Source organism: Ictalurus furcatus, chromosome 17 (assembly GCF_023375685.1).
Source record: "Ictalurus furcatus strain D&B chromosome 17, Billie_1.0, whole genome shotgun sequence".
Lineage (NCBI taxonomy): Eukaryota > Metazoa > Chordata > Actinopteri > Siluriformes > Ictaluridae > Ictalurus > Ictalurus furcatus.
The window spans coordinates 18,210,075-18,224,423 of NC_071271.1; the positions used below are offsets into that span (position 1 = coordinate 18,210,075).

The 14,349-nt window shown below is 36.5% G+C and overlaps 3 protein-coding genes across 4 annotated transcripts in view; 1 reads left to right on the plus strand and 2 right to left on the minus strand.

The window, feature by feature from the left end:
- si:dkey-30e9.6 (uncharacterized protein LOC564083 homolog) overlaps positions 1 to 2,502 on the minus strand; it is a 4,559-nt gene extending 2,057 nt beyond the window's left edge. The window contains exons 1-3 of the mRNA XM_053647704.1: positions 2,485 to 2,502; positions 1,599 to 2,057; positions 216 to 300 (exon numbers count right to left, since the gene is read on the minus strand). Coding sequence (XP_053503679.1) covers positions 216 to 300; positions 1,599 to 2,057; positions 2,485 to 2,502 — 562 coding nt within the window. The remainder of the gene's footprint in view (positions 1 to 215; positions 301 to 1,598; positions 2,058 to 2,484) is intronic.
- Positions 2,503 to 3,293: 791 nt separating this feature from the next.
- Positions 3,294 to 14,349, plus strand: part of vwde (von Willebrand factor D and EGF domains) — a 35,318-nt gene continuing 24,262 nt past the window's right edge. The window contains exons 1-2 of the mRNA XM_053647104.1: positions 3,294 to 3,344; positions 4,741 to 5,191. Of these exons, the coding sequence (XP_053503079.1) occupies positions 5,119 to 5,191 (73 nt within the window). The 5' untranslated portion in view covers positions 3,294 to 3,344; positions 4,741 to 5,118. The remainder of the gene's footprint in view (positions 3,345 to 4,740; positions 5,192 to 14,349) is intronic.
- LOC128621379 (uncharacterized) lies at positions 9,750 to 13,805 on the minus strand. 2 transcript variants are annotated; one of them, XM_053647105.1, is made up of 2 exons: positions 13,143 to 13,427; positions 9,750 to 11,620 (listed from the first exon to the last, which is right to left on the minus strand). In XM_053647105.1, the coding sequence occupies exons 1-2, from the start codon at positions 13,195 to 13,197 to the stop codon at positions 10,641 to 10,643; spliced, it is 1,035 nt and encodes a 344-aa protein (XP_053503080.1). In that variant the 5' UTR covers positions 13,198 to 13,427; the 3' UTR covers positions 9,750 to 10,640. The 2 variants fall into 2 exon arrangements, with proteins under 2 accessions (XP_053503080.1, XP_053503081.1); XM_053647106.1 differs by lacking the exon at positions 13,143 to 13,427 and adding an exon at positions 13,595 to 13,805 and having other exon boundaries at positions 9,769 to 11,620.

The following is a 14,349-nucleotide window of genomic DNA, read 5'->3' on the forward strand; positions in this document are numbered from 1 at the left end:
TACATTTTTCATACAATATTTTCTTAATTGCCTTGTTAGCTACATCATTATACATCATACAACATTTGGAACCATTTCTAACCAGTCTAATCTTTACCAAAAAAAAAAAAAAAAACCAGGACTGCTATTTTACAAATAAGTGGCTGGTTTTAGCATTGCCAACAAATACATTAATACTATAATATAATTAATACATATTAATAAAATCAACTCACTTGCTCCCAATAACTGAGTATTAAGGTTCAAATTTCTAGAATCCTTCGCTATGGAGGTCACCATGTCTGACAGGCTTTCATCACACTGCAGTGGCATACAAACAGTAAAGGCCTCTTAAACACTGCCATCTAGTGTCAATGTGCTTCACCAAAAATACTGTATACTGATCCTTAGAGTTTCAAAGTCAAAGTCTACCATGCTGTTACGGCATAAGTACCAACATTTTTACACAAGTAAAAATAAATAAATACATAAATTAAAACGAAAACAGTTAATTAAATTACTAAAACACTGCCGATGTGAAGGCTATAATTAACTGAAATGTATTATATTTCTATTGATTTCTATTGTGCGCGTGCAGACACACACCACCTTAATGGGAAAATATTCACCCCTTCTCATTCTTGTAAATTAGCCAATCATAGTGCAGCAGTGTAAAGCATTTTTAAAAATGATTGGCCTCTATTTTCTCCCCATTTGTTGTGAATATTAAGTGAAAGTCTTAATATTCATGAATTATTTGTGGCACAAAACAAACACTGTTCATTCATTCAGGGAATTTCCCCAGTGTGGGATCAATAAAGTTTATCTTATCTTATCTTCATCCTCATATTCCGTATCCTGACCCTTTTCCCTCTCACTCCTAGCTTTTCTTTTTTACCAGGTGGTCCAAAGTATAATTTTATAGTTTTTTGTTTGTTTGTTTTATTTTAATTATCAACAAAAATAAGAGTGCCATAATCTTATTTGCATAAATGACAGCTAAAACACTTCACAAACAGTAGTCTACATGTCAATGTAACTACTGACCAAGTTTCTGTTTGTAGTAAACATAACTTTAAAACGCATCCGTTAATAACTGTTTCTGTTAAGATATTCATCTCCGTTCAGACTCCATTAAATTCCCTGAGGTGGTCTGATGAGTCATGTGAGGACACGTACTTACACAGAAGCGTTTCCATTGGCTGCAGCCTGTAGGTGTTTTGGCCAATCACGAAAGTCAATATTTACGCGTGGAGCTTGCTTTCGAAAATAAGTAAATAAAAAGGTTTTTTTTTTTTAAGTGTTTATAATATTTTGTCTGTCGACGAAAATAAAGAGAGTTTTTGTTAAAGTTTTTATTTTTTAAACTACATTTTAGTCCTGATAGTAAGTCACAGTTAGTGTTTAATGACATTGATGTCGTCTCATGTCTTCGTCAAGGAAAAACAAGGTCATTAACGAATATTTTTCGTCATCGATTTCGCTAAATTGAACACTATTTGATTGGATAACTGCATGAAGGCACAGGGGTTCAGGTGTATTTGGGTGTCATTAGTGGTCAGTGAGTGATATACATTATACACAATGTACAGTGATTTATATGCTCACTGTAAACTTACAGGTCTGAAATTGTGAGGCTTCGGGTTTTTGTAGCGACCACATGGAAACTGTCCCAACTTCACAAACTGTAGCTGCAATTCCAGTAGTCCAGGTGGTTTGTATGATGTGATGAACACTGGTATATTCCTCTTCTGGTCTTGTTTGGATCGCATGACAGGAGGCATTTTAACAAGGCTTTGAGATAATTCTTCTAATCCTTCTTTGAGTATAGCTGGGTCGAGGGTTTGTTTCTTGATCCGAGGCAAGCTTAAAGTGCGGTAGAGTTTTGGGCTAAAGTCAGGCGGCTTTATTTCCCACAAGTCTGTGTGCCTGACAGCTGCAGTTGGAAGTAGGAGTGTGTGATTCCTACTACGGCTTGTGATTACATTTTGGCTGGTCGTGAACAGAAGCTTTCTATTCAAGGTGAATGACAGTTCTGAATCCATTATTTTTGTAGAGCTCAGAGAATGTAGCTGGTCCTGAGATCAAATATGTTATGATACATCACTAGATACCAAAAAACTATTTTAAAATGACCCCAAAACACACAGCACAACAGAGCAAACATTTCCATATATTGCACATTTAATGTCACCTGTGTGTGTGTGTGTGTGTGTGTGTGTGTGAATATAAAATCAGCTCTATAGCCATATTTGTGCATACACAAGTATGAATAATACAGCAACTAATGATCAGTCCACACTAATAGATTCACATAAAATAACATACAATGCAGTACAGATCTCTGTGACTAAAGACATTTAAAGATATAAAAGATTGCAGTAATACTAATGCTTTAAAGATGACATGTTAATGCAACAAAATGAAAATGTGTTTCAGAGCAATACCTGCATTTTATCCTAACATAATTTGCATATTAAACCTATTTTAAAATTTGTATCCTACCATTCTCAGTTCAGTCATCCGTCAGTCGTGTGTGAAAGCAGAGAGAGCAGGTTGCTGTGTTGGAGTACATGTTTGAAGCATTGGGAACAATAAAAAGAGGTTGCTAGGAAGCTTTAGTTTAGAGGCTTTGTGCAGGAAACAAGTCATGATGGAAGACACAGTGAAGAGACAAGAAACTATTTAATTCAATTCAATTCAGTTTTATTTGTATAATGCTATTAACAATGGACATTGTCATAAAGCAGCTTTACAGAAATATATAAATTCATGATATAGATTTTAAATAAATGTTATTATACATTACAAATACGTTTAAGTGCAATCTCAAGAAACTGATATTTTACAACTCTCAGTGCTGTGTACTTTCATTACTTTGCACCATACACTTAAAAAGTCACATGTAAAAGCACAGTGTAGAACAAAATTTAAACCAGCAGAGAGAAGCACAAGACATTTGTGTGTGTCTCAGAGAGAGAGAGAGAGAGAGAGAGAGAGAGAGAGAGAAACACGGTGCATCATTGGTGTCTTCAATAGTTCTGATCAGGATCAAGGTGTATCCAGATTCTATCCCAGGAACATTGGTCATGAGGTCCACCCTGGATGGGACCCATCTAAGCACCATGCACATACACATGCGCATACACATTCAAACACTTCTCATTAAAATTCATCCAAATTCTCATCTAAAGGCAATTTAGTGTAGCCAATCCACCTATAGACATATTTTTTGGAGGTGGGAGGAAACGAGAGAACCCAGATGAAACGCAGGTGGACACATGGAGAACATGCAAAACTAGGGACCAGGGAGCTGTCAGGCAGTTAGGCTACTCACTGCCCTGTAGGAACAAGTCATGAAATTGGTAAGGAAAAATCTAACTTATCTTCAGTGACAGCATACAGTGCAGTATAAGATTACCAGGTGAGTATGCTAATATATAATAACACTTGGCCTTGGATTTCAGGGAATTTGTAAATTATCAATATTCCTCTTTGATTTACAGAATTACATTGCTTTTATCTTTATTCAGTATTTACTGAAGAATGATAATATACTATATTGAACATATAGACCGGCACATAAAGAGTTGGCATATACAATGCCATATGTGGGCAAAACCAAACACAGAACTCAGTCTTTACAGGCAGTTCTGTCAATAGATCAAAGGTCACACCTGGCTTTTATTGCGTTAAAAGCCATTTGGGGGAGGAAATGCTTTGGATAAACAGTCTTAATCTGGCCACAGCATACACACAGTTGTTGGGGTAATAAGTTTGTTCGGATAATCAGGATGACGTGATTACAAATAGTGCAGCGTGAACCTGTCCTGAGAATGTGGCCTCTGACCCCTTGAAGACACGATTCATACTGTAGACCCATGACCTCATCATTCTCTTGCCTCTAGTTAGAACAGGAAGAGTCATTGCTCCAGGACACTTTCAAAGATTGTACTAGAACTACCAAAAGGCCAAAACAAAGAGAGTACCACTGGGGTTCAGAAACAACCTAACTACACAGTAGTGAATGGTTTTGATCTCAAACTAATGAGAGATAAGAGAGAGAAAAGGACGTTAGGCACATTAAACAGAACTCTAATACAAACATTGTTTCTTGAAGGTGGTGAAGTAGGTGATGAATGTTATTGAGTGACGTGGAAGCCAGTGTTAGTTTATTAATCCAAAATGACTTTGAATATCTCATTGAATTGCTATCTATTGAATAGTTGTGAATTTTAAATTGAAATTGAAGTGAAACTGACACCACAATATTTACCATAAAATCTCTGTATACTGACAGACACTCTGTATATTTAAAAATAAATAAATAAATAAATAAATAAAGTGAAGAGATGTAGGCTATTTTAGACTGGGTTTTACATAGAGGGCATGATGTAATATTACTTGATTGGATATTCAAGAAATACTGAAATGTAATTTCACTTAACACTGACCCAGCTGCACCAAGAAATGCATTTCAACCAATACTGGAGGCACTGCCCTGCTGGAAAAACAAACAAACAGTAGAAACCTGCATAGAATTTGTAACGGTTTAATGGTTATAATGGGAATTGAATTTGGTTTTAATGGAATGGTTCCTGTGGGTCTCTATTGGTGGCATGTTATGCCTAGTGGATACCATTAAGGAACAATCATGGTATTGGATTTCATTTTTGGCTGATGGTTTTTAATGGTATTTGTATGGAAATAAGAATTTGAATTTGTGATGGTTTCTATTGTTTGTTTGTTTGTTTATTTCAGCAGGTCACAAGACAGGAGACATCCCCCCCCAGGCACAGCTCAACCTGTATGAACCAGCCTGTATGAAGTCCTGTATTTCCACTGAACGGAAATATCCAGGGACTCAGGCTTACAGTAGGTTTACACATTACTGGGAGGTGGAAGTGTGTGGCCGGTGATGTGAACTGAAGGCGCAGATGAAGAGCTGATACCCAGAGAAGCTTCTCTGAAGTGGACCCAAATAAGGAGCTTTGGGGATTTATTTATTTATTTATTTTGGTCGGATTTAGAAATATTAAGCGAGGACAAACTATACTCTGTTCTTTGAGCTTCTTGAACACCGCGAGGGACGAGGCGTCGAGAAAACCCAGCTTCCACTCCAGTTTGATAGGAAGAGCAATGAGTGCAGACATTTGGCTGGGATGTATCTGCCTGGCTGCTGCTCTGTACACCGTTCACAGCGTGCAGGCTGGTAAGTTTAAATAAACACCGTAGAAAGAACGAGATAAAAAAAAAAAAAAACCGACGAAATGCCCGATTTTCTACTGTTATGTCGTGATAGCACAATGCCTTGTTCGCACTTGAATTGAAAACAAACTTCTCAGCGTTTATCTGGACTGGGCTCCACCAGAGGAGTTGGAGTTTGCTCTTGAAATGCATCTTGCACTGATCTCCTTGATCTAACTTGTTTATCGTCCGTCTTTGGTCACAAATTCGCTAAATTGGTTGTCAGTGAGCACGTCGTATTATTTAAGACCACTGCTTTGACCTAGAAATTCATTCCCCGGTTTGTGTCGACATTAGAGTGAACAAAATCATAGCAGAGTGAAGCAGCTTTAAAGGTGCAGTAGTCGATTTTTTCTTCTTCATACTTTTACAAATCACCTGGAAGATCTGTAGAACATGATCAGATATGAGTTCAGCAAGAGTCTGGCCTCAGTTTTAGTTGGTAAGAAAACCTGTTTGGAAAACTGACGTCGGTCCGGAAGACATGTTTATTAGAGATGCACCGATCTATCGTGCAATAATCGGTATCGGTTCATCGATAAAGGATATATTCACCGCCGATAGTTTAAAAACATCCGATGATCAGGGCCGATTATATCCCGTCAATCAAAAGAGGGCGGGGAAACATATCAATTTGGTGCTGTGTGTAAAGATGATGTCTCTTGTGTGGAATGACGACAAAACTGCAGTTTGTAATCTCTGTAATCGCTGCACTGCTAAAATTGTACGCGTCACGCTGCAGCAGAGCAGAAGCAGTGCGTATTTTTTTTCGACGTGCATGTTAATGAATGAGTGTTTTTACACTGCACGCTGCAGCAGTGAAACAGGAGTTTTGACGTCGAGTTAATTTTTTTTTGCCGTGCCGCTCGCACTAAATTAAAGCGTCAGTACACTGATGAAAGATTTAAATGATGATGAGTTGACAAAAAAGTATATAATATATATATATATATATATATATATTGCACAGAAAAATATATTTGTAGAGTAGTATATTTCATATCCAGTTTATATTAGTGTGTATATATATATATATATATATATATATATATATATATATATATATATATATACATATATACATATATATTAAAAGTGTATAGCCTATTATATACTACCAGTTTGATGTTCAGTGATGAAGTAGAAATGCTTTTGTTAGTGGTGAGTGAATGTGAAGACTAACAGGAGTTTTTTTTTTTTTTTTTAGAATTCAGTCAATTAATTCTGTTAATATGAATTAATAACATTCAATAAGTTAAGAAATCTTACTTTAATCTTCAGAATTTAGTTGATGTGTGAATGTTAACGTGAGTAATGTGTTTTCTGTTTATGAGACCAGTTACTGTGAAACAACTTGTTGAAATGGAGAGAATAAAGTTTTTATTTAATTATTATTAATTTATAAGAAGGCATGAAAGGCAGGACCACCAAACTATCGGTATCTGTATCGGTATCGGCTGATATCACTCTGAATAATCGGTTATCCGTATCAGATGAGAAATTTAGCATCCCTAATTTATATGTTTGGATTAACCTCCTATCAGTCATTTTATAAACACTATACTGGCAACCTAAGATCCTGGAGGTGGAGCTTTGTGAATATGGGCGGGAATGTTTTAAAGATCAAACACACCTAACCCTTAAAGATCTAATGTCCACTAATTTCCTCTAAACTGTACAAAAAAGTCAATATATATAATAGTTCGTGCTTTATATTGTATTTGCCTTTTAAAAAATTATATAAACCGTGTACATGTAATTTGACAGCAATTTGCTAGAAGCTGCAGCTACCACACTCTTTTCAGTATTATGGGATTTTATAGTGTACCTACAGGAAGTGCTATTTGGCTTATAATATTTAAGAGTAAAGGGGTGGTCACACTACAGTTTTTATTCCATTGACTTCCATTCATACGCATGCAAATGCTGGAGACTGGAAACGCAAGCTTCATGCGAAGAAGTTTTAAATTTTGATGCGTTCCAAGTTTGGTGAACTCTGACCTGTGAATTCGTATCACATGAAGACGTGTGACCAATGGAAGATTGGTATGTCACGGCATGATCTCTTCAAAAAACCCAAGATTTAGGAAGCACTGATTATAGCGATGTTGCACCATCCCGTTTGATGGTGTTTTATAACAGCTTTAAAATAATATAAAATTAACATCAAAAGAGAAGTTAGGCTTGGATTTGGGTTTCAATGCATACAGGAACAGATGGTGTATTTTAGCATCAGCGTGTGATGTCATATCCGGTTGCCGCCCATATTCGCGGTCTCCAAAGAAATTTCGCTTGCTGAAATTCTAGTGACTGCCACTTAAGACTTTGTATGCATGTCTGAATATATTAAATAACCTGTGAGAGCAGAAATCTTTTGAGCCTACTATGTTATAGCTGATTGAAGTAATCATGGGAAAGATTATATTGCATTTAATATGGCATTTATTTCTGTGCCATCTTGATACTGATATAATAATACTGTAAGTTACAGCACAGTCAGTACATCAACTCTTATCAGCTATTTTCATAACAATTACATAACCAATTTTCTTTTAACCTGAACAAACCTTATAACATGTCTAGCTCTATTACAGGAGAGACATTGTTTTCAGGGGATATGCTAACATTTATTTCCATGTGTAAGGCCTACTCAGACATGCCCTCTACATTTTAAAATGCATCTATTTATTGTATGTTTTATCTGATATGGTAAGCTCGAAAGGGTTTACACTCAGAGCATGCCATTGGTTTACATTATTATAAGGAATATTCTTTTTCATTGTCAGTGATAGTAAATAAGTTTTGCAATGGAGCAAAAGAATTGTCTCATAAAATACTGTGTGTCAGTTCCATTCAATTGTTAACCATACCCAGGAAAAATAAAACAAAGTGCAAGGGGGAAAAACCTTTTAAACTGGCATTTAAATCTTGATAAACTTCATTCTTTCTTAGTTAATTCCTGTTTTATACATACCACAACCTGATTTTTCTTTTAAATTATGTATAAATTCAAACAGAAAGTGATGTAATTTAATTCATTTCAAATTAATCAAGTTGGGGGAAAGAACTTTTTTAAAAATATTTTGTGTTCATTTGCCTAAACTTTTATAATTATATTTGATGTTTTCTGCAGAGGTCCATCAAAATCACGAGATCATTAACATGAGTCATCTCCAAAGCTGTTTTCTGTAGGAATGCAGTTTATATATAGGAATACATATGAAAATGTTAGCTTTGAATATTATATTTCATGCTAGTAGCTATGCTATGTTTGTTTATGCGATACAAGTTTAAATGTTACATACACAATGCTGTATTTGACCATGTCAGGTCTCTCTGAGAACTTAATAGGTTTAGTAAAGGAACAAACCCTCAAGCATGTTATGATAGTGCACTCTAGCTGTTGACAATGCACGCACAATTACCATGAAATACTCTAAAATTATATTTTAAAACATTCCCACATGTATTGTATCTGCTGGTTATTGTTTCATCAGTTACACTTAGACTTCATGAGATAGAGATATATATATATATGCGCGCGCAACAGGGGAGATGGGAGAATGGGCCCAAGTGCACAGTTAGCTTAAGGCATCAGAATGCAAAGGAAACTTCTGTTGAAAATCTAACTCAATTGGCTATTTTAATCACCCATTAAATATTTTCATTATCTTCCTGTTTCTGCATGCCTATAGCTGAAATCAAACCCAGCACCTTGGCTTTCAGAAGCGAACATGCTACCTACTTTACTGCCAAAGTACAGGTGGAACAATGGATGGAGCACTTGGTGAAACTGAAAACAATAAACTAAAGAAAACTGAAAACAGAACAAACAGCTTCTACCCTCAAACAAGCTGAAGGGAAAGAGGGAACTCAAAAGTAGAAATGTTTTTTTTTCTCAAGAGAAGTAATTTGAGAACTCAAGAGTGGCTAGGTTGACAAGGCAAGGCCAACCCAACACAGGAAAGACTAGAATACAGCGCTAGTTTTCAAAATGGCCAGGTTAATCTTGCTCTCACCAAATAAATTCAAGACTAAGAACCGATTGTATGGAAAACTTCCCTTAAATAGAGCCAGGGACAGGTGAGACTGGTTGAGAGTAATTAGCTGGCAGACTGCTCATGTCTCCCCTCTGGTGGCCAAAGTCGACCTAGCAGGCAAGCCAGCTCTAGGCGTGGTCGTTAAAATAAATATATACACAGAAGTATACACAGAAGATCCAACTTTGCCGTCATCATGTAAAAGGAAATTTAACCTAGACTTTAACTATTTCATATACAAACGAGTGACACATTAGGGAAAACTGGTGGCTCTGTTATACTGTGGGGGGCATTTATTTTGCTGACATAGTCTGTGTCCATTTTTTGACTTAGTGGAAAGAGTCACTGCAAATCTATAAAATTATTCTACCTGATCACCTTTATCATATGATCCTGTGATACATTTCTATCCTGATGGGAATGGTCTCTTCCAAGATGACTCCACCCCCATCCACAATGCACAAGGGCTCACTGAATGGTTTGATGAGTATGAAAATGATGCAAGTCATGTGCGATGGATCTCAAATGAAATGAACACCTATAGGATGTTGTGGACTGACTTGTTAAACAACAATCTCCGCCACCATCATCAGCACACCAACTGAGGAAATATATTTTGGGAAAATTATGTTCATCCCACCAGAACCTTACTAAGACTAATTTATGTATGTTGGCGTTTACTTTTTGTTGTATCTCATTCCATCTAATGTTCTGCAGAATAAAGAAATGTGTGCATTCTCCTCCATGCAAACCAGGAATTTTCTCTAGGAGCTAATCACTGCTTGTCTGTACAAATTATCCATGTAATTAGTAATTATGTTAGTTTTGGCTTTCTATACTATAGCTTTTTTTTTTTTTTAAACATTTTAAATCCATTCAATAGAATAGTTTAATTCATACATTCTTTTTATATACATGGAAATAGTTGAATCAGTGTTGTCAAGATGATTCAACCAGCATAACAAAAGATTTTATCTAAACAGGAACAGAAGGATATCACTATATCTGAATATAACTCTAAATTTGATTTTCATTTTTGTTTAAACAGTGTTTTTAGCATTCTTCATTAGTTGCTTGCCTTTGTTGGTGTGCTGGGGTAATTTTCCTGTGAATACTGTTCTCAGTCATACTAAATGTTACAGTCTTTGTGGGAGTGCTTTTTGAGAAGCACATCTTCTGGAAGATGCTTGAGGGAAGTTTTTGGAATCCATGCCACATCCTTCGTAGTTGAGATTTAGTACTGCCTTTTATAAAGGTGCTGAAAGAAGGTAAGATGTTTTTGGAAGTTGGGGTAGAGGTGTTGGGATTGGAGACACTCTCTGATTTTGGGGAAACTATGACTTTACTCATGTCTGAAAATGATTCTACTGTAGATTAGTGGTCAAGATCTGTAAGAACATCTTCCCCATTTTGTTGGTCACTTTCCCTTTCATTGTTCAGAGATGCGTCACATGACCTAAGATTTTCACTGACTTCATCTTTTCCTTCTGACACATCACTTTCTGTTAAGTGGAATGAATCATTATGTGCTTCCAGATCGATATTCCCAAGTGACATATGCTCAGAAATACTTATTGAATAGTGTACAGACAGGGGATAAATTTCCAGTGGATAGTGTTCTCTGTTTGCTAGCACGTTACGGTCCAGGCCCAAATTAGTGACTCGAGCTGCCTGTTCTCTCTCACGTTGGGCCTTCCTTTTCATCACCTCTCTCTGAGAAGTCATAATAGGTCTAGAGACCTCAGTAGGACAGGGGAAGGCTGTGATCATACCACACAATGAGTCTGGCTTCTGGTTGACATTTGATTCTGACTTAGAACGGCGGCGTATTCTATGTAGCTTGACCGTCTTTGTGGAAGTGCTTTCTTGAGAAGCACATCTTCTGGAAGATGCTTTCGGGAAGTTTTTGGAATCCATGTCACTGGTTGACATCCTTCGTGGTTGAGATTTAGCACTGCCTTTTATAAAGGAGCTGAAAGAAGGTAAGATGTTTTTGGAAGTTGGGGTAGAGGTGTTGGGATTGGAGACAGTCTCTGATTTTAGGAAAACTATGACTTTACTCATGTCTGAAAAAGATTGTAGATTAGTGGTCTTAAGATCTGTAAGAACATCTTCCCCATTTTGTTGGTCACATTTTCTTTCATCGTTCACAGATGCATCGCATGACCTAAGATTTTCACTGACTTCATCTTTTCCTTCTGACACATCACTTTCTGTTAAGTGGAGTGAATCAGTGTTTTTGCTCTGTGATATTTCCAAAGTTTCTTCAGTGTTAGGTGCTTCCAAATCGATATTCTCAAGTGACATATGCTTAGAAGGACTTGACTTTCGAGGAACTGCATCTTCACCCATGTCTGCAAATGTTTCTCGGTTAATAGTGTTTAGATCTGTTAAAACCGTCTCAGCTATAGACTACATAGTTTATAATATATAAGCTTTAATAAAACGTACAGTACAAACAGTGAAAATCTAACTTCAAAACACAGTCAGTTTAGCTGCTTAAATCATAACATGGGTCCACATAAGATACCTCTTGGTGTGTTATCTTGAACCACATTACATTAAAAATGACATATTATTAACATTTTAGGGACATTTGTGCAGTGTCAGTATTGTGGGTATCATCTGTGCTTTTATAGCACTAACAAACTCCATTAGATGGCATTGTTTTTTAATTTCTTATTCCTTGTCCCCAGGGCTCCAGGCAAAAATAAATAAATAAATAAATAAATAAATTCTAGGAGCCTAAACCCAAAATATTTCGGCGCCAATTCAAATTTTCAGGAGCCAAAATATAGTGATGTCATATGACATATGATGATATCATTGTTAAAAGGCTACCTCACACTGCCTTTTCTTTCCCCTCTGTACTGTCTGCCTTTGTTTACTCTGCCTCCCATAGTTTACACAATATGTGCAATGTTCAGTATATCATACTGAATCATATTACCGTAAATACTTAAATGCCCATTCATTTGTTTCTTTTTTCACTTTTTTATTCAACTATGTACAATTAGTTGTTTCCTGCTTATTCAGGCTCACAGTCATGTAGGCTGCATTGAATTTTATTTTCAATTCCCTCATCTCTTTTTCTGCGACTTTATCACTAGCACGTTGCACTGCTTTCACGATTGGGGTGGCACGAGGGGCAGACCTAGCAATGACACAATCCCTGGCGTTCTCATGTTTTTACTGTCACCATGCTTCTTCACGGTTTCTTTTTTAAAATATAGTGATGTCATATGACATATGGGAGGGAATGTGGAAAAGTCTGATATTTTTTGTGTGCGCACTTGGTTTTCTTCTCAGCTGGCTAACGTTAGTTAACTACGCAGTTAGCTAGCCTACATATAACGGATAAATTCAAACTCCAACGAACTAAACCACATCAAACTAAATGAAACACCTTTAATAAAGTTTACACATCCATCTTTTTAACCCGTTAAACGTTAATCCGGTTTCTGTTCATCTATACAGCCGACGCTTCAACCTCTGCAGGACAAAAGCTCAGAGTTTATTTACTGGAAACCATACAGGAGTGCACGCGAAAGGGCAGGTACACGTATGCGCAAGAGGAGATGACAGTTCAGTAGCCTAACACAAGAAGACATATCGTAATTTCTATTTCATTTGTTTTTAAATTTTGTTTGTGGGTAACGGTGGCCACTGGCGACTGGAAGAAAAAACATGGTCACAAAATTAAAAAGTTAGTCGCATTGGCGACCATTTTAGTCGCCATCTGGAGCCCTGGTCCCCCCTATCCCCCAAAACACACAAACACGTGCGCACACACACACACCATTTAGACCATTTAGTTAGTCGCACTGGTCCCCCCTATCCCCCAACACACATACACACACAGTTTTTTTCACTCACCTTGTGTTGAATTTGAATAGCTGTCATTGTTCTCGTCATGGTTTTGAGTGTTCATCTTGATTAGTCCAAACTTTCAAAAGTTGTTATTTGTCAAAACTATTTGATTGATGCAAAACATTTGAATGTAAATTCTATACTGTCATGGATCCACACTTTGAAAATCTACTGGAAATAGTAGACCATCCAGGTACCTTTGGGATACTCATTTCAACATACTAGATATGGGACACACTAATTCTCTAATCTCAGATACTATTTAGGATGGACAGTAGCTGAATTGGAAAGCAGCACTGGTGTTCTAGTCATCAGAGTTCCATGACAGTATAGAATTTACATTCAAATGTTTTGAAATACATTCAAAATACATTCAGTTGTTACATTCAAATAACAACTTTTGAAAGTTTGGACTAATCAAGATGAACACACATACACACACAGTTTTTTTCACTCACCTTGTGTTGAATTTGAATAGCTGTCATTGTTCTTGTCATGGTTTTGAGTGTTCATCTTGATTAGTCCAAACTTTCAAAAGTTGTTATTTGTCAAAACTATTTGATTGATGCAAAACATTTGAATGTAAATTCTATACTGTCATGGAACTCTGATGACTAGAACACCAGTGCTGCTTTCCAATTCAGCTACTGTCCATCCTAAATAGTATCTGAGATTAGAGAATTAGTGTGTCCCATATCTAGTATGTTGAAATGAGTATCCCAAAGGTACCTGGATGGTCTACTATTTCCAGTAGATTTTCAAAGTGTGGATCCATGCACACTTTTTGAGCTAATATTGCTAATATACTCCTTGTGCATGGGAGGTGTTTTGTAATATAAGGAGAGTGTAATGTCGGTGATGCGTCTTCAGTATTTAAGTGTAAGAACTTAATTGTTAAGCACTAACCATTTTTTTTAAGGAATAATGAATGAAGAAATTTGACATACAATAAGGAGTTTGCTTATGATGACAGTGTGTGTTACTAGGCAACAATGTTCTCTTCTGTTACATGACGTGTTTGTATGTCCCAGTACTTACACACTCTATTGCTACACACTCAAAAGTATGTACTTTATCTTCACAAACATAGTGCATGCTTTAAGTACATAGTATAAACAGGCGAATTGGGTAACAGCACAAGGGTTAAACATAGGAATAGAACACAAACAGAAATAGACTGTCATTCTTTCTGTTTCCTTTCCTTTCAATTTTA